The 21,254-nt window shown below is 36.8% G+C and overlaps 1 protein-coding gene across 10 annotated transcripts in view; it reads right to left on the bottom strand.

Annotated features, from left to right (window-relative positions):
• Window positions 1–21,254, bottom strand: part of ST7 (suppression of tumorigenicity 7) — a 242,932-nt gene that overhangs the window by 177,919 nt on the left and 43,759 nt on the right. Inside the window, exon 1 of one of the 10 annotated variants that reach the window (XM_047695092.1) lies at window positions 16,425–16,452. The exons of 8 other annotated variants lie outside the window; for them this stretch is intronic. In XM_047695092.1, the coding sequence (XP_047551048.1) occupies window positions 16,425–16,437 (13 nt within the window). In that variant the 5' untranslated portion in view covers window positions 16,438–16,452. Of the gene's footprint in view, window positions 1–10,279; window positions 10,639–16,424; window positions 16,453–21,254 lie in introns of those variants that run through there. One more of the 10 variants, XM_047695091.1, reaches the window with a different exon arrangement.

Genomic DNA, 21,254 nt, shown 5'->3' with positions numbered 1-21,254 from the left:
ACATGTTGCTGATGGGAAAGTAAAAAAGTATAATCATTTTGGAAAAGTTTGGAAGCTTCTCAGCACTTGCCTTTCTAGGTCTTTACCCAAAAGAAAATAAAACATATGTCCACTCTGAGAATTATACAATTATAGTAGCATTAATCGTAAGAACCCAAAACAGGTAACAACTCAGTATCAATAGGCATATGGCTGAGCCAATTATGTTATTTCTATTAACTCAGTAATAAAAAGAAATGAACTACCGATGGCCATAAACACAGCTGAAAACATTATGCTGAACAAAAGAAGTTATTCACAAAAATAGTATACATTGTATGTCCCCATTTATATGAAATTCTAGAGATTTGGAAATTGACTGCAAAGGGACACAAAGGAACTTTCTAAGGTTATAGGAATGTTCTCTATCTTGATTGTAATGATAAGGACGGTTACATATATGTATATATTTGCCAAAATTCATCAAACTGTTATATATTTTATCCTATGTAAATTGTCTTTCAATAAAATTATCTAAAGAAAAAATTGTTTTCCCTTGTCATATTTGGCATATTATGCAATGCCAATTCCAATGCGAACCAACTATTTTTCTTTGATCCATGGGTACTGATATCAAAAATAATCTCATCTACACTGTTTTAACTGAATGAGAAATATAATTTTAGTATTATTAACCTCTCTGTTCTTCTCTTCCTGCCTCTCCAACTATATCCAGTTGAACTTTAAATTTCTTGAAAGCTTTTTGCTCTCTTATTTCTTCTCACATGTTAATCCTCTGTATTCAATAAATATTTGTGAAATTGAATCACAGTCTCTATATCCTGTCTTACTTTTGTTACCTATGTTATTCTGATAACACACTAAAAGTCTTCAAATGTCATAGGGTTTTGTCTACTTTATTTTTTCTCTCTCTCATTTTTTTAAAGATATTATTTATTTATTTGGCAGAGAGAGTGCAAGAGAGCACAAGCAGGAACAGCAGCAGAGGGAGAAAAGAAGGTTCCCTGATCGTGGGAGGGACACAGGGCTCCATTCCAGGACCCTAGGATCATGACCTGGGCCAAAGGCAGATGCTTAACCCACTAAGCCACCCAGGTGCCCCTCTCTCACTCATTTTTAACACAATCTTTTTCAAACAAACTAATATGCAAGAGCCCAATATGTAAAACAGAGTACATTTATTTTTTTTTTAAGATTTTATTTATTTATTTGACAGACAGAAATCACAAGTAGGCAGAGAGGCAGGCAGAGAGAGAGAGGGAGAAGCAGGCTTCCCGCTGAGGAAAGAGCCCGATGCGGGGCTCGATCCCAGAACCCTGGGATCATGACCCGAGCCGAAGGCAGAGGCTTTAACCCACTGAGCCACCCAGGCGCCCCCAGAGTACATTTATAAGTTCAAATGTATAACATTTAGTCATAAAATCAACCAACAAGAACATAAGTTCATCTATCAGTCTTACCTATACACCAAAAGTAGTTATTATTTTTTTAAAAGATTTTATTTATTCATTTGACAGAGAGAGACACAGTGAGAGAGGGAACATAAGCAGAAGAAGTGGGAGAGGGAGAAGCAGGTTTCCTGCTGAGCAGGGAGCCCGATGCGGGGCTTGATCCCAGGACCCTGGAATCATGACCCAAGCCAAAAACAGACGCTTAACAACTGAGCCATCCAGGCGCCCCAAAAGTAGTTACTTTTAATATTGAATATATCTGTTTTTCTTTTAGCTTCACAGTTATTAAAAAGAAAATTCAGGGACGCCTGGGTGGCTCAGTTGGTTGGACGACTGCCTTTGGCTCAGGTCATGATCCCGGAGTCCCGGGATCGAGTCCCGCATCGGGCTCCCAGCTCCACGGGGAGTCTGCTTCTCCCTCTGACCTTCTCCTCGCTCATGCTCTCTCTCACTATCTCTCTCTCAAATAAATAAATAAAATCTTAAAAAAAAAATTTCAGATTAAGAGCAGGGTCATTGAATTAAGGCGTATGGGCCAAAATCTGCCTACCACCTGGTTTTGCAGCCCTTGATATAACAATTTTTTTTAACATTTTTAAATGGTTGGGGGCAAAAAAATAAAAGAAGAGCATTTTTTGGTATGTGAAAATTATATGAAATTCACATTTCTGTGTTCATAAATAAAGTTTTACTGGAAGAGAGACACACTCATTTGACTATGGCTGCTTATTTGCACAATGGCTGAGTTGAATAGTTGCAAAAAAAGACTGTATGGGCCACACGTCTAAAATATTCGCTATCTGGTCCACTACAGGAAAAATTGGCAGACCCCTGACTTAGAGAAGCCCACCAGCATTCTGCAGAACCAACTTCATAGAAGAGTTTAGAAACTACTTGTAGTAAACTATATTTTCCAAAGATGGCCACAAAAATATTTTCCATCCTACTTGCTCTTCTACAATCCAAACTTGCCATTCTCTCACCAAAAGGAGTCTAATCCCCTTCACTTTGAATCTGGGCTTGTCCTGGTGACTTGGCTGGCCAACATAATATGGTGGTTGTGGCTCCTGAGACCTCCAAGACTAGGCCATAAGAAACCCTGCAGTTTCCTCCTGGGATTCTTAGAATGCTCCATCATGGGATGCTTCCCCTGAGAACCCAGCACCATGCTATTAGAAACTTGAACCTCATGGAGAGGGTAAGTATAAGCTTACCTGCCTACACCCCCAACTAAGTCCCACGTCAACAGCCAGCTTCAACTGATATCCAAGTGGGAGAGCTATCCTGGACCTCCATCCAGCTCAGGTTAAGACTTTAGATGACTCCTGGGGCACCTGGGTGGCTCAGTGGGTTAAAGCCTCTGCCTTCGGCTCGGATCATGATCTCAGGGTCCTGGGATCAAGCCCCGCATCAGGCTCTCTGCTCAGCAGGGAGCCTGCTTCCCTTCCTCACTCTCTGCCTGCCTCTCTGCCTACTAGTGATTTCTGTTAAATAAATAAATACACACATACATACATACATACATACATAAATAGAAGACTTTAGATGACGCCTGCCCCAAAGGACATCTGACTGCAACTCTATTAGAGACCCACAACAGAACCACCACTGGGCACAGCCAACCCATAGAACTGTGAACTACAATAATAAATGCTTATATTAAGCCACTATGTTTTGGGGTACTTTGTTATACAGCAATACTATTATACTAAAACAAATCTAGGAAAGTTTCAGATGAAAAATTCCAGACTCCTGATTCAAGTCCATGCATCACGCCAAGCCAAATCCTACCAAAGCCTCCTGCTAACCTTAGGTGTTCTAGAAGTAGCTAAGGATGAAGGACATAAGTGGTAAATAATACTCTAACAGAGTCATTGTGATTTCCTAATCTATTTGCATTCCAGTGACGCTCAGTACTTCCCAAAATATGCCAATAAGCCTGAATTTTAACAGTTGGAAACTCTCACAAAGAAATGGAAAACAATTTTTCCGATTCCTAAAATTATATCAGGATTGGCAAGAGACAATCCTTAGTTTTCATGCTGTAAATAAACTGATGATCATAATACTTCCTTATTTTTATTTAATAATCTTTTTTAAGAGATTTTATTTATTTATTTGACAGAGATCTCAAGTAGGCAGAGAGGCAGGCAGAGAGAGAGAGGAGGAAGCTGGCTCCCCACTGAGCAGAGAGCCCAATGCGGGGCTTGATCCCAGGACCCCGGGACCATGACCTGAGCCCAAGGCAGAGGCTTTAACCCACTGAGCCACCCAGGCGCCCCTTTATTTAATAATCTTAAAAAATAAGCGAACTTAAATGAAGTGTAGTCAACTATCAATATATAACTAGGTATCAGTACATAACAGTTAACCTATAACAAATATGGGCTTAATAATAAAAATCCATATGCTATTCTGCTGTGTCACTCAGATGTTTCTGATATGTGCCAGTTTGGTGTAATACACTTCTTAGCTAGAATATTTAATTAAACTCAATATTAACATCCTATAAAGCCCACAGAACATATTTTCAATAATATTACCTTAAGCCACAGTAGATTCAAATTCTAAAGAAAGCGTCCTTAGGATATGACAGGTACCCTACCACACTCTGGGGATAGGTCTAAATTGGTGTAAATTTCATCCAAAAGAGACCAGTGGTAGCTCTGAATCATTAACCTTTTGATATTTCTGAGAACCATAATGTGTCACAGAATGGTGTGTTTATTTTATATCTTATTATTTATATTTTATTATTACCAGAACTCTAAAGAGTCCTAATTTTTTAAATTCAATAATTATTTGCAAGATAAAATATTTATTTATGTGACTATGATTCACACTAATGTAGAAAACAGTTACACAGTTAAAAGACAATGTTTTAAGAGGAAAACATTCAAAATTTTAGTGGCTTAATCCAAACCTACAAGACTACTTGATCAATTAGTGATACCTGCCATGGGTGTGACCAATAGTGAGAAATACCTGGACATTTGCCAACTCTAACCAGTTTCATCCAATTTCATGCAGTCTCCTCTCTTCAGATCTCCCACTAAATCACTTCAAAGACTTGCATAAAAGAACTTCCACCCAGTCTTAGAAAGCTACATTTCCCTTTCTTTAACCAGTCTTTCTTACTGCTCCACAGGTAACCCTTGATAAATGCTACAGACATCCTGGCTCCAAAAAGGAGATTCCTCTAACACCAAGATCCTCTAATATCAAGAGTTAATTGGTTGAGCCATATTTGGGGCAGAAGAGCTTAGATGGTAAGTGGCCAAACCCTGGTAGAATGTAGTAGAGCCAAGATCTGAATCCAGGCAATCGAGCACCAGAGTATCTACAGTTAGTCACTGAACCTGGCACACGGTTGCTGCCATTTCTACAACATGTATTAAATTGTATTTTCATCTTTTAGTTCACAATTACATAAATCCATTATTAATACGAGCAAAATCTCCACACGGAAAATTTTGTAATTCACTATTCTAGCACAGCAGTTATGACATCAGAGGACCTGTAAATAATTCAAGATTTGTGTATTTCCTAATTAACATATTAATAAACATGTTAATAAATGCTTTCTATTTGTTAGGAAAAAAATGGTAAGATACCTATACTCTCTGAAAAACAATTTTTTAAAATAGCAATTTACATATAGTCTTATATTGATAATTTAAAGCTACTTGACATAATTTAATGCAATGACTATTATTATTGTTAAAAATACACATTAGCAGTGACTTTTCCAACTCAGAATCCATAACAACAATGAATCCTATTCACATCCTGTGTAACTCCATGGGGAGTCTATGGGGAAAGTTTCCATATATGGTCATTTTTCCCCATAGACTCCCCATGGTTTATACAGGATATGAATCTGATCCATTGTGATAATGAAAACAAGAGATCACTGAAAACTCATGTGTAATTTCTGCTGAACAAACAATAGACTAACAATTAGGGAAACCAATACTTAAGTGAAAATAAGTAATCAGAGAATTTAAAAATAACCAGTGGGTATCTTTATTCCATTTCTGTACTAGCAAAGTATATAAATATCCAGAAGAAAAATATTTTTCTATCTTATTTAGCTTAAAATATTTTCTTGATACTAAAAATTACAATGTCAAACATTAACATGCGAGAAACCCAAAAGGAAATTTCACATCAGAAATATATTGTCAGAAGGAAAGAAAAGATGATACAGCAAAACAAGTCAAAAGTTATATTAGCTTTATTTAACTTTCCCAGGCTCCTGTATGATCATGTCCCAACATAAATCTCTGTTATCTGTAATTACTTTCCCATATTTGTGACATTAGCAATCTGTGGTATTCTACTTATCTGAAGTTATGTAGAATAATATTTTTCTTTTACACTCACTGCTTGAGGGCTGACTTAGAGGTAAGTTTTTATGTGTATACGTAAGTATTTGTACTTTTGCTTTAAGTAAGAGGAAAGAATCTAAAATCCAATGCAGCTAAGTACTAATAGCCAGTTAAAGCTGTAGGAAAGGGAAATGGCTGTATTCCTAAATTATCTTGTTCCATATGACAAAAGCTAATAAAGGGGAAAACAAAATAATATAGTACTAGAATGCCAAACATACTAACAGCAAAAACAGCACTCTGACACAATTATTTAATAAGACTACTTAGGACTTATATGGGAAAATGGTCCAGTTGTGAATAGGCATTTTTGAATGAACATGGTAATTATTAACATCTCAACTGATTCACAGAAATTACACCAAAACAATAGATCCAAGTTTAACCTCACATATGACTGGTTGTCAAGAATGGCCCTGAAATGCATGTAAAGAAAGGAGTATGACTCATTTGTTGCTCTATCAAAGAGATGCCTGTTTAATTGTATAGTTTCTTGGTGACCTAATATTGCTAGAGTATATTCTTTTGACTGTCTTCCACACAATGGCTCAAAATTTGAGATAATTACATTATTCTTAGAAACACACTCACTATTAAAACTGAGAAGTTGTCAGTTCCAACTTAATGCATTCATTGGTAATGAAAACAAAGGGCAACAGCTGTTCTTCTGGTGTCCATCAAAGATAAACCACATGGGGTATCACATGTATCCCAAATCCTTTCCAGCATCTAGCTACCTACTCAAAGTGATGTGGGCATCCAGACAACTGCAGGGCCAGTCACACCAGAGCTCAAGAGAACTGACACCTCGACACACATATCCAACATTTCCCCATCACTACTAAGCTCACTAAATCCTACCGCTTTATTGGCACGTTAGTTATTTCTTTTTCCCCTTCACAGACACACTAGATGTTCTTTTGAATTTATTACAACTATAACAAAATTTTGGAAGGAGGGATTAAATGAAAAATTATTTGCCCAGAGGCATGCTGTTTCTCAAAAGGTAACATGTTGCTCTCTTCACTAGACTAATAAGACAGGGTCTCTGGAAGCCATATTAATGTGTTAAACCAGGGCACAATTCCCACCACAGCACACCTTAAATGGTACCCTTGAGGCCTGAAAAAGTTAAATATGGGAGGGGAGACAGAAGGAGGACTAAGTGAGATAAATGCTAATTGAATAAATGTTCATTGTACTTGACGTGTTTATACTTTGGAGAATAACTGGCTTTATCAAGAAGGATGTAACCAAATGATAGCAGTACAAAACTGGTTTTCTTTATTCCACCAAAAGAAAAGATGAATTTTTTTCTGTCCCTTTATAAAATTTAAAGAGAAAAATAAAATTTTCAAATTTTTGTAGAATTCAATATATTGATTTTTAAATATCATTAAGTAAAATTAAGTACCAAAAATATGCATTTTAATGACTACTTTCTTTAACAAAACTTTACTGATAGTACTTTTTTCTTAAACCTAAATTCTGACCACAGAAACTAAAATTGCATTTCCTCAAAGCAGATAAAGAGCAGACAGACATACTACTCCCATTTTTAGACATGGGAAATTTCAGTAAAGGAAAAGCTCAATGAAATACTTCAAGATGGCAACAGAGCTACAGAAGCTAGACTTCCTGCTTTGTAAGGATTCATCCACATATAATATCGAACATTTGCATTCCAAGTGGGCCCAAAATAGACAGTAGCCAATCTATATAACCAAGGAGATTCAGATCTACTAAGTCAGAAAAACTGATACTGGCACTGTTAAAGATATTCACTAAAACAATGTAAGAGCATTTACTAATTCTGATACTATAGCCATGTAAGTCTTTAACTTTGAAGAACAGTGTCTACTCTTGCAGGTAAATTTTTTTATGTTTTTAAGGCTTTTGTATGTGTGTGCTGGAGGGGAGGGTCTTTAGATATTTAAATGGAGCAATGCTATTTTAGCGACATAGAACATGTTATAACGTGACACCAGCTACTAAAAATTCCTGACTACAAAGGTCTGAAACATAAAATCAACTTACTCAAATACTTGAAAAATGAGGACACTGACATTTCCTTCTCTTATAGGCAGAGCAAGAGAGAGAAAATTTCCAAAGGCCATTTACATGTGACTCTACAAGCAGAAGAAGTCAAAATAGTGATTTCCTTTTGACTGGAAAAGGTCGTCACAAAGGAAATTTCTAGAGTAATACAAATATTCTGTATCTTAATCTGGGGCGTGGTTCCATGGGTATAAACCATAGGCAAAAATTTACCAAGCTGCATACTTTGACTAAGACACTTTGTCCTATGTAAACCATACTTCAATTTAAAACATCCAATACAAGCAAAGTACTACAACCAGAAATCGAAAATAAGAATAATGAAATCAGAATATGTTAGAAAAAAATGACCTTTTCGGGATCTAGCACAACATGGTACACAGGGTAAATAAACAACTATTTATTATAAAAATTTAGTGAGAATGTCTTAGTTGGTTTTGAAGATTCCTTCTGAACTAATTAGAACTCGAAACGTGACTTATTTTTCTGAATATTCTAAATATAGACAGTTTCAGCCTATGAAGCTGCCAAAAGGCAGAAATTAAAGGCCTAGAAAGCTATGCCTCCAAACAGAAAGAAAATACACTCGTCTAAACTCTGAGTATAGATTTAAGGCACCTCCTTATCAAAAGAAGGCAGTCCCTTCTCAACACTTAATGATTATCACTGACAATACAAACCTAGCTATGGTCTTCTAGTGATAAGCAAGAAGCAAAACTTAATACTCAATTAGGTTAAAAAAATGCAAAAATCTGCATGATGGGTATTCTGTCTTCTGAATGGTATTCTGTCTGTTCAGTAAGCTGGTAGCCACGGAGACCAAAAGCAACCAGCAGTTTTCAAACATACCACACAGCACATGGGTGACATTATTAAAAGATCAGGTTTAATAATCAAGAAAGGCTGTATCTGCTTAGTAAACCTGGCCAGACACTGTTAGAGTCCCTAATCCAAGAGCCCAAAGACTCCCACACTGAGTTTCAACTTCTATTTTCAGCTAAACAAAGTAATAAGACTAATTCTCCTTCAGTAGATAAATATCTCTATCCATACCTATGCTCCTACATCAAAATTCCATGACTAAAATGAAACTGTAGAAAGTCTTTGCCACTTAATAATCTGTTCCTACTTCTTCAGTGACAATAATTCCAGATGTACCATTAAGTAAATTCAAAAAATATTGTTTAATATTATCATATGCTGAATGGAACATTATGTCTCATTGTTACTCTATCTTGACCTTCATTAGTCAGGGTGGTTAATTTCAGCAATGAGAAGCTTCCATGTGAAACAACAAAAATAATCAATCCTTTAAAAAACCAACCAAGAAACAAAAAAACTGAGGATTATAAACTCTCTTGAAATACAACTATTCTAGAATAATCATCAGCTGCACACTAATAGGTACACCAATCACCTGAGATCAGAAAGAAAAGGTCGGATTATAAATTCTTATGAAATGCATTTCCTGAATTCCTGCCCTAACTCCCTTCTCCCCACAAAGATGGTATCATGCCAATTTTTAATGTTCTAGGCCAGCAGGTTGAGTCTCCTCAGAAATACTTAACTGTCATCTTTGCTTATGAATAATGACAAAATATTCTGCAAAGCCTGTCAGATTGCTTGGATAAGTTATATTATTCTACATCCAACATTAAATAATGCTCAAATTAGTCAGGCAGGTCATCATTTTTTAAATACCAATTGTAGCTGTCTACAAGTGCTGTCCAGCCCAGGCATTGTGCAGGGCCTGCTCTGCACCAAAGCAATTTCATTGTATAAGTTTTAAGAGAGATATGATGCTGTTGGATTGTGACGCTAGCCAGCATATCAATATTGAAACCATTCTGTTAAAAAAAAAAAAAAACTCTACAATAAAGCTTATTTCTTTTTCTTTAAATCTGCATATAATGTCTACTCCTATGCTTTTGTAAAAATATGAAGGAAGAGGGTATAATGACACCTTTTTTTTCCTTTTAGATAAAAACTGTAAACCCTTTTTCCCTTTCTAATAAACACTACCATCTCAGATCCTACCAGTTTCTACTTTAGGTTTAAGGAGCATTATAGAACACACAATAGATCAGTGACAGACTTGATCCCATCAATTAACACGTTCTGAGGAGACTGCCTGGATTCCTGTCTTCCTCTCTCCTCGCTCTCAAAGGCCTGGTTTTGACCACACTGACATCCCTGGCCTTAAGGATGAATAACCCAGATAGGGAGGAGTGCCTTCCCTGGGATCAATTCCTTTGTAATTAGAGCCAAAACACAAAGGCTGTTAACGACCTAAGGCAAAGTGATATGAAGTCCAAGCCAATGAAACCTTGACAGCAAACAGATTTCTAAACAGCAAAGAAGTGGGATCCATTTACTTACATGAAGATTCAGTGCCAAACATGGCTGGCTCCAGAGGCTGCTTTTAAAAAAAATTAGAAGAAAGAAAGAAAAAAAAAGGAAGGAAATAAAATCGAGGAGAGTGTACGTGTGAGAGTGAAAAGATGAGCCGCTACACAGCAGGGGTCATGAAGACACACAATGCAGTCCAAGCTGTGTCCAGCTGCCAGATTCTCCTCTTACAAGCTCCAGTGTTCTCCTGTGTGACTGAAAAGCAAGGTCTCCAACAGCACAAAAACCGAAGAGCTGCTTCTGAAAATCCGATAGGGAAAGGCAAGCCAACGTGGCTCTTCTGGGATGCAGGAGGCAGGACTAGGTAGCAGCAGCAACAGCGGACACTGCAATCCCCAGCCCTGCTGTAGCAGTAAGACAATAGCAGGGCTTATGCATACACCGATGACGTAAGAGACACTGCACAGACCGACGGGCGGCTTGAGCCAGAGGCTCCAGGGGCTTTAGGGGAACAGGCGATTCAAAGGGGAATTCCTTTGTCACAAAATGCACAAGACCCAGATCCACATATATATTCACCCTCCTGATGAAATCTTCACCCTGTAATGCCCGGCACCAAAAAAGACCTCAAAGAAATTTAAATATTGGCTTTACAGCAACTAACCACAAAGATATCATGCAGATCGGGGTTCTTGGTTTTATGCAGCAAGTAAAACTTTTCAAGGGAATTAAGAATATCAGAAATGAGAAAAGTAAACTACCTTTAAAAATAACTACAGAACTCATTGGTGTTTTTTTTTTTTCTACACTTATGCTAGACTGACAGATCAAGGGCTATACACTCAATCGCAATTACGTGGAAATATGTATACATCTGCACACACATTCTGGGCATAAAAATATACCCATATACCAACAGAAAAATAACAAAGTGCTTAGAACACTGCTTGGCACACAGTGAACTCTCAAATGTTAGCAATTACATTATTAGTTATGTTGCAACTATTATTCAAATGTAAAAACCACAGCTCTACGACTATATTATTAAGATACATTTCTCTTATCCCATTCCTTTGGCCTTATTTTTCTTTATTTTGCCTTATGAGACTTCCTGTCCTTTTCCAGAGTAACTCAGTCATTTTAAGGCTGTGTGCACACACCTATGTATACCTGTGTGTCACTGGGCACACAGGACCCACATATTTCTTTTCAATCTAGTCCTGCAAAGAAATAATTGAAGGTATTGTTATTTTGTCTTTTGACTCACTTGATAAATAAAACTCTCCTACACTGCCTTTGCTCTTAGAAATCTGTTTGTTTTTTTTTTAAGTTAGAAGTATGTAGACTTTCACTGGAGTATCTATCCAATACAAGCAAAAAAATAAATTTTAATGTTTTCAAAACACTGAAATACATAAAAAGAGTGTGTGTGTGTGTGTGTGTGTGTGTGTGTGTGTGTATTCCCACAATCCCATACTTTTAAAATCATATAAAATAGAAATTCAAGGGCTCAAGCTTCCTCTCCATCTATTCATCTAAGCTGTACACCCAATACTTTCTTACATTTTCAAAGACATGTTTTTACATAATATAGTTTTTAAATGTTAAATTCTGATATGAATGTGGAACTGCAAATTACCATCAAAAATATTAATAGCATTTCTGGTCAGTATATGCAGATCCATCTCATCCTTTTAACGGTTACGTAATATTCCATTGTATGAACATAGCATAACTTATTCAAGGTAATTTGACCTTTGCTTACTAAAAATGCTAAATCATTATGAAGAAAGTGCAATGATGCTACATTAGAAAAGAACAAACATTTTGTTGTATGAAAGAATAACAATAACTAGTATTTACTGAATTTTCATGATGCACCAGGTAGAATTCTGGAAGCTTTCATGTATTAACTTATTGACTCTTTATAACAACCCTAAGATGTAGATACATTTAGTACCCATATTTGATAGATAGTGAAATAACTCACCAAGCTGAATGAAGTACTAAATGATAAACTGGGATTCAAACCTAGGTCATCTGGTTCCAAAGTATGTGCTCTCAAACACTCTTCCATAATTACTCTTGAAAACTAATTTTAAGTATTCCATTAAAACAAGGAAAATAGAAATCAACTGAAAATGTGGGAAAAATATTCTTTTTTTAAAAATTTTTATTTTTTTTAAATTTCTTTTCAGTGTCCCAGAATTCATTGTTTATGCACCAAACCCAGTGCTCCATGGAGAAAAATATTATTAAAAGAGAAAGGGTCACCAGAGAAAGCTAAAAATGACAGAGGACTATGCCGTTCAGGAATTAAGGAATTAAAATTCAGGAATCAAGAAAAATGTATCCCTCCCAAATTATTGGTCATGGTAACAACCAGAGGAGAATATCAGTAATGCCATTAAGATATAACTGTAGGAAGTACAAAAGGGCAATACCCTTCAAAAGGGTTGAAACCAGAATATTATCTTACATAAGGTCTATTTTAAATCGCGTACTAGATGTTGTACACAAAGAGCACACAAATGGTAGATGGATGTGGCCAATAGAGACCCCAGAGGAAAAGCAGAATGAGAAAATGATCCTGGGTAAGAGATAATTCACCAGAGGCCATAATCTATATGCAATAACTGCTTTGCTGAATCACTGATGTAGCTCCTTCCTTGAGTTCATACATGAAGGTGTACATATGCATATATAGATGCACTTTTCTGAGTGCCTATACTCACTTTTTGGTGCTGACCCCTGAGAGTAAGCTAAAGGCTGCAATATTTTTCAAGAAGTCAACTTTTTAGAGAACTATAACAAGGTCAGTATGTTAAAAAAACATGAGGTATCTCACTTGCCAGCAAAACTGGACACAAATGACAACCTCTGACTCCTACTAAGATTTCTACAACCTCTGGAGGCCTGAGGTATTTCTAAATACTTTAGAAGGCTGGAATCTATATCAAGGAAAGCCCATCTTTGACTAAATAGATTACAAAACCTTATTTTGCTCTAATTCTCTACTCTAGGCACCTGGCATGAGCTCAGAGAATGAAGACAAATTTTCATGTGTAGCCTAAGGAAAATATAATGAAATAAAACTGATCTGATATCTTCCATGCCTCTCCAAAAAAAAAAAAAAAAAAGTCACATAATACATTCCAAAACCAAAGTGATTTTGAATTACCAATTCTGTCTAATTATGCCTGCTTGCAACCTTACCTTCCATTAGTAAAGTGAGTACTGCTAATTTTGGGATAAAATGAGCAATGAAAGGAGAGATCAATATTCAAAATAATTTAGTGGCCAAAATCTTCATTGTTAGATCAGAACTCTGTTGATAAAGATAGTAGTAAAAATCTTAAACCCAAGTCAATAGTTATTTTTAGAGGAAACCCCATTCATAAGTCACTCAACAACTATTTCCTGGCCTCCTCTATGGCGCTTATAGTCTAGTGGGTAAGACAGACAAATATGTCATATGTCAGGTGGTGGCATGCGTTATAAAGAAAGATATAAGGAACTCAAGGCTGAGAAGTGTCTGAATGGGAGAGTTATTCAGGTAAAACTGTCAGGTAATGTTGCCCTTAAAAGATGGCATTTCAACAGAGACCTGAAAAAACTGAAAGGAAACCACATGGATGACATGGAACCCTGAGCTTTCCAAGAAAAGAGCTTTCCAAGAAAAATAAACAGGGGCCCTGGGTGACTCAGTCAGTTAAGCATCTGCTTTCGGCTCAAGGGTCCTGGGATCGAGCCCCACAATGGTCTCCCTGCTCATCAGGGAGTCTGCTTCTCCCTCTGCCCCTCCCATTCCCTCTCTCATTCTCTCTCTCTCTCTCTGTCAAATTTAAAAAAATAATAAAAATAAATAAATCTACTCTTGAATCATCAAGAATTGTTTTCTAGGGGCGCCTGGGTGGCTCAGTGGGTTAAGCCGCTGCCTTCGGCTCGGGTCATGATCTCAGGGTCCTGGGATCGAGTCCCACATCGGACTCTCTGCTCAGCAAGAAGCCTGCTTCCCTCCCTCTCTCTCTCTCTGCCTTCCTCTCCATCTACTTGTGATCTCTCTCTGTCAAATAAATAAAATCTTTAAAAAAAAAAAAAAGAATTGTTTTCTACTGCATGATAACCCTTTCAGTGCTATGATGACATCATTAAGAACAAAGTGGTTATGCTTCATGAACTGTGCTGACAATAAAATAAATTCTCTTTTCAAAGACAAAAGAAGTCACTCTCCCATGAACTGAAAACATATGCATTCTTCTCTTTGCAGTTTACTAGAGCAAATATACCTATATTTGCAATTATGTATATGTTTATAAAAATAACCATAGAAGACAACATCCAAAATAGCTTCCTACCACATCAGACAACTAACTTAATTAATTTATCTATTAATATTGTAAGAACTTAAACCATATATTCTCTATAGGATACACACAATAACTAATTTGGAAGTGTCATATCTGGAATTTCCCTGGAGCTTTTGTTCACACTAAAGTTCCCTTAGTACTCCTCTTGATGTCTACTTAGCATGTTAAACTTGTGCGTCTTTTGGAATACCACCTACATGTTTATAAAGTATTACCTGAAAACAACATAGAAGTGGTTTAGTGGCAATATATACACTATAGAAAAATGAAAGAATCAATGATTCTGATCTTTGGAAAATAGGTACAAATTTCTAACTGAAAACATATTCACAGTAAAGCTCCCTGTAAGATTTTGGAAATTTTAGTTCTTTGCATAGGCTATAAAATATGTCCCTTTCTGCTTCTACAGAGTAGCACACATATAGTGCACCTTCTAAAAGGTAAGTCTATTTTATTTCAGAGCTGTGAAACAAAAATTCTGGTACATTAATCTTATGAAAAAAAAAACCCAAAATATATACACACAAATACACACACACATACACACACTTATATTTGTTTTAAAGAAGCTCTAAAATAGGAAAATATGGATTTATAGAAAAAAAGATTTTAGGTAACTATTTTAAATCTTCAAAAAATATTTACAAAAGTCCTTTACATAATAAGCTCCTAAAAATTACATTTTAAATTATCAATTTCAGACCTGTACCCCTGAAGCAAATAATACATTACATGATAACAAAAAGTTTTTTTTTTAATTATCAATTTCACAAAATTTTACAATTTGGTACCATATTGTCAAAGATCTACACACACATCAAAAGGGATCATTTATAGAGAATGTAAGTACAGCTTATTCTAAATGCACATTGGGATTTTGTCATTATATTGGGTATGAAAGGTGGGTCTCTGCCCTGGTTGAAAATCTTCCAAAAGCCTATGTTCTTTAGTTTAAAAGGAATCTGTCAAAAAACAGTGTCACCATTACCTAAAAGTTCAAATTTAAGGTAATACAACTTTGAATTAAGGTAATTAATTGTTGAATTTGCTCACATATTTTGGCAAAGACTCATGCCCTTTCCTTCTTATCATCACCTCACCTCCTAACCCCACTCTCAGCCCACCTGATCCCATGGAATCCCCCACTTACTCACCAAGCAACCAGCACCCATGGTTGGTCTAACCTTATTTCCAAACCTGTACTAATTTACCATTCAGAAACTAGGATTTGGGAATAAGATTATGCAATTTAAAAAAGAGGCTAGTTCTCTATCCAAAATTTCTAGACATACCACTATTCAGAAAATTTGGAGTAAAAACTGTAATTCCCCAAATACCACATTATAGCCATTCTATCTAAAAGACTTAGCCACACACATGCACAAAGCAACTATCACAATGCTAAAAATACTTTACAGAAACCAGAAGCTCTCTGTAGATGGTGAGTATATTTTATTCTCTGGGTGGCATAACCTGAACTCAGATATTTGTACTCTAAACCTTCTGGCCCAGAGGGGAGGCATGAGAATTAATTACGGATGGCATTTTATTTTAAGTCTGTTTGAGTATGACCCAAACTTAAATAGAAAAAACAAGGGTATATCTGACAAATTCCCTTAAGTGCTTATCCTAAACTAATCAAAATTTGTATACAACAAATTCATGATAAATGATTCATGTATACAACAAATACATGATATTTTTAAAAACACAAACACAATCAACATAATTTTTAAATTTAAATGCAAAAGATTTTCTTTTAAGTAAGTTTACATGGCAGGACAATATTTTACATTTAATTTTACCTGTATAATCCATAATGAAGCAACAGGCAGGGAACCAGCTATTTTCCAAAGTGTATCATTGTGTATCAGACACAAAATGAAACAGCTCCCTGAACAGGCAAACTGCTCTGGGGAAAGCCTCCTGCACTGTGACGTTAAGCACACACACACTTCTGCTTATCTCGAACCCAAGCCACAACTGACGCGGCTCTGCTCTCCTTCGCCTGTTCTTTTAAAGTCATCTTGGAAAAGTCTCTCTTAGAAAAGAACCATTATTTCCTCCCATTTCGTTCCTGTATTAGCTTAAAACTAGGGGTGGGCGGATTTCTCTTCTTTCTCTAAGTGAAAAGCACAGATATCTATACTTCATCATAGTACTCAACGGCACAAACCCATACAAACTGAAATTCCTGTCCAAATTTTTAAGAATATAATTTTGCCATTGTGTCCATTCATTTGAATGTATGCACATTTGAACCATTTCAAACACATCTGATTAATTTGTAAACAAACCTAATAAAAGTGATGAAAGAACAATTCTTCAAAGTGGATCTGAAACCTTTGACTCATTTGTCTGGGTCCTGAAACAGACGTCAGATGGAAAAGACATATGGTCATTCCTGAGGCAGACTTTATCTGACGTAATCTTTAATGTCACATTGCCACATACCCTGAAGCATCTTTTCCTTCATTGCCAATTGTTTTGATCTTGAGCATCTCCCTGGCTGAAACTTTAAATAAACTTGAACAGTGCCTACACATCATCTTGAGATAATTCTTTATCTTGCCCAGAGACAAGATATAAATAAACTCCAAAACTTTACTGGATTTTTTTTGAGTAACTTAAATGGTTGGACAATTTCCAATTTAGAGATATATTAAATACTCCCCCCAAATTGCAGCTACTTAAGAAAGATAAGGTACTGGATAATTAGAGTGGTTTTGTTTTGTTTTTATTTTGTTACTTGGAATTAGTTTCTCCATAAGGTAATTACAAATTGATAATACTATAAAATAGGGCTTCTAATTTTCAACTCAATATTGAAAGTATATATCCTACAGAAATCTAAAAATTCTGGACTTACTATCATCATCGAACAGATCTCCCCAATAATTGTATAAAATAAATGAGAAAGCATCATTTCACGCAGCCATCAAGTCAATGCTTCATTACCATAAGCAGATCCCATTACACCGCCATTCTGCTAACAGTCAAAAGCTGTTAATTCTCATCAACCTCAACTGCCACTGTGGCTAAGCAGCCCTGTCACTTCTCAGGCCTTAATTCTCTTTACCTTAATCTAGAATAGAAATTAGACAGCTTTCCATGAGCTATAAAAGTTGATATGGTTTCTTCCTGGTAATTAAGATGTGCATATGGTTAAAACAGTAATGCCATAATTGTTTTAAAATGGTCAACTCAAAATGCCTAATAATAAGTGTCTTGATTTCCACAAAACCTACAAGTGATAGCCATTGTCAAATGTCACATGAAATGACATTTTGTGCCTTTCACAATTTAGCACTTTTAGCATGGCTTTTTAAAGTTCTTATCTAATTCTTTGAGCAGCATTTTTTAAGAGCAACTGTTTTATTATTGTACTTTATAATTCCTGTTGAAATTACAGATGTTTTAAGGAAATACATTTTATTGACAAAATGAGAACATAATAAAAAATCCAAATTAGAAGATACAAGACCGATGGATAGATGGGCAAACAGCTATAAAACCCACAATCCATAGGCTAAACTCAAATAGACACAAAATAACAAGTGCTAAGAATGTAGAGAAAAAAGAACCCTCATGCACTGCTGGTGGGAATGTAAATTAGTACAGCCACTGTGGAAAACAGTATGGAGGTTTCTCAAAAAATTAAAAATAGAAATACTATATGATCCAATAATTATAACTACTGGGTATTTACCAAAAGAAAACAAAAACACAAACTGGAAAAGATATATGCACCTCTATATTCATGGCAGCCTTACTTACAATAGCCAAGATATGGAAACAACCTAAGAATGAATAAGGAAGACGTGGTATGCATGTTATACAAACACACACACACACACGAATATTACGCAGCCTTAAAAAAGATAAGATCGTGCCACTTATGACAACATGGACAGATCTAGAGGGTATTATGCTAAGAAGTAAAATAAGTCAAGACAAATACCATATGATTTCACTTGTATGTGGAATATAAAATACAAAACAAATGAAAAATAAAGAAAACAAAAAGCTGAATCAGACCTGTAAATACAGAGAATAAACTGAGGGTTGCAGGGGCAAGGTGGAAGGAGATGGACAAAATAGGGGAAGGGGGGTGGGAGATATAGGTATCCAGTTATAGAATGAATAAGTCACAGGAATAAAAGGCACAGCATAAGGAATACAGTCAATGACATTATAATAGCATTGTATGGTGACAGATGGTAGCTACACTTGTGGGGCACATAGCAAAACATACAGAGAAGGTGAATCACTATGTTGAACACCTGAAACTAATGTAACATTATATGTCAACTATACTCCAATAAAAAAATAAAAATAAAATTTAAAAACCTACGATCTACAGTTAAGTGATTTGCCACACCTCAAAAAGCCAGCAGAGTCATTAAAGCTAGGCTTTGAGTTTGACATAGAAGGTTTTAAAGTCACACCTTAGTCACTTACTAGCTGAATTATCTTGGGCAGTTTTTAAATCCCCCAGAGCCTCTGTTGGCTCATAAATTGACAAAGGGCCTGTGTCAATGCCTTTATTTATGTACATACAAAGCTAATGTGTAAGTAGTACTTAATGTGTACCGGGCATTGTCTTACATCATGTGTTATTTAATCCACACAACAACCTTGTAAGGTACTGTCCTCATTTTAGAGATGAGGAAACTGAGGCATGGAGGGTAAATCAATCAATTAACTAGGGTCACACACTGAACAGAGCAGAGCCAGAGTTACACTGAAGCAGCCCAGCTCAGAGTTCCACCTAACTCTGCCTCTACAGAGCGGGTGATCAACAAATGGAAGCGAAACAAGAAAAAACATTTCCAAAAACTAAGATCATTCTTTCCAATAAAACAAATCCTGCAATTTCCCAAATATTTTAGTTCATAGTTTAAAAAAATTCTTTTATATCTATGTTCAATTTCAACAGATAGAAAAATTAAGCAGAACCAGAATAAAAAGAGGCAATGCTCAAAGGCACTGTGACAGCTTAAAATGAGAGCTATACTGCCCAGTTAAGCAGAAATAAGCACTCAAGTGCAGAAAGCTATAACCATAAAAGGGCCAGAACTACTCCTGGCACTCCTAGCAACCACCAAGTCCGTCCCTCTCTACTTTTCAGTTCTCCAAATGTCACAGTATAGACCACTTTCCTGGCCTGGGTCTGAGCAAGCTCCTCTGACTAACTTCACAGGCCACTCAGGAAGATGGCCTTTACCCTTACCTTCCTCCCCAAGAAACTTCTCTATCCCCATTTCACTCTGAGCAAAGAGGACTTGCTATTATGTCTAGATGCAGCCCCTCCACCACACACACACACACACCATCCCCGGCAACAATTACATCATAGTCCTCTCCAACAAGTAGCAACAAATCATCGGAGTCTTCTCAGGTCACCTGTTCTAGCCTATGGCCCAGGGAGGGATCACTGTCCTAACTGCAACTTACTGACTCAGCAGCAACCGGGAACCCCATTTCCGAGTCCTGCTATAATTTAAACATTTATGCTCCCGGCTGGAAGAAGCTGGAAGAAGCATAGTTACTGAATCAAGAGACCTAAGGCCTAGACCTAAGACCTAAGCCTCAACACTGCCACTCATTTCCTCTCTAAGTCCTGGAACCTCTGTAGGTGTCCATTCCCCTCACTGGTAAAATGAGGAGGCTGAACTAGAAGATCCTTAAAATCTAATTCAACACCAATGATCTAGAATTCTACTGTAAACCAATTACAGCTGGACAAAAAAAACTCAAGTAACTCCCAGCAGGTAACTGGTCCTCCTCCTCTGATCCTCACCATCCCCTCTCCCACCCTGCTGGAGCTCTGGGAGCAGCCCCACCTCGAGGGTGGGAAACCAGGGAGCCAGTGCATTGTCCAAACCCAGTGCATTTACGCTGAATGGCTGATGCTCCAAGGGAGCCACCAACTGTTTACAGGTACACTGTTTCTCTCTACACAGGCCCCCAGTAACTCAGCCCAGAATTAGTAGACAATGCAAACAACCACAAAACACACAGAAATAACTGTTGGGAGGCCCTGCCTACTGGTTAATGGTAAAGGTCACCCCTCTGAGGTCACACCCACTGAGTGCCGGGAGGAAAGCATCTGAGCCTTCAGCTTATGTCATGGTCCTGGGGTCCCAGGATCAATCACTGTGGTGGGCATTCTGCTCAGCAGAGAGCCTCCTTCTCCCTTTTCCTCTGCCCCTCCTCCCTGCTAGCACTATTGCTCGCTCTCTCCATCTCTCTCAAAGGAATAAATTTAAAAATATATATTTTTTTAAATCTTCTGAAGAAGACTCCTCCTTCCACTCCTCCTTCCAAGACATGATTGAGATGGCCTAGACAGGGAGTGCCAAGATCTTTGTAGATGACAGTTTGGGCTCTTCTCTCTCTCCCTTTCATGTCTTTCCCACCTGGAATAGTTCCTGATAATGTGAGTCCATAGCCCTTCACCCTCCACCAAAAAGTAGAAAGAACATGACTCCCACTTCACTCTTCCCTCTTAAACCTGAAAACCATAACCTTACCATAATATTTACGTCATATTTCCAACCCATTCAATAACTCACTTTATTGCACATTTTAAAACCCCAGAGGTAGATTCAAAGTGCTCACCCTGTTTTTCC

The sequence above is a fragment of the Lutra lutra genome, chromosome 11 (assembly GCF_902655055.1).
Source record: "Lutra lutra chromosome 11, mLutLut1.2, whole genome shotgun sequence".
NCBI lineage: Eukaryota > Metazoa > Chordata > Mammalia > Carnivora > Mustelidae > Lutra > Lutra lutra.
This window is presented reverse-complemented; position numbering and strand designations above follow the sequence as displayed.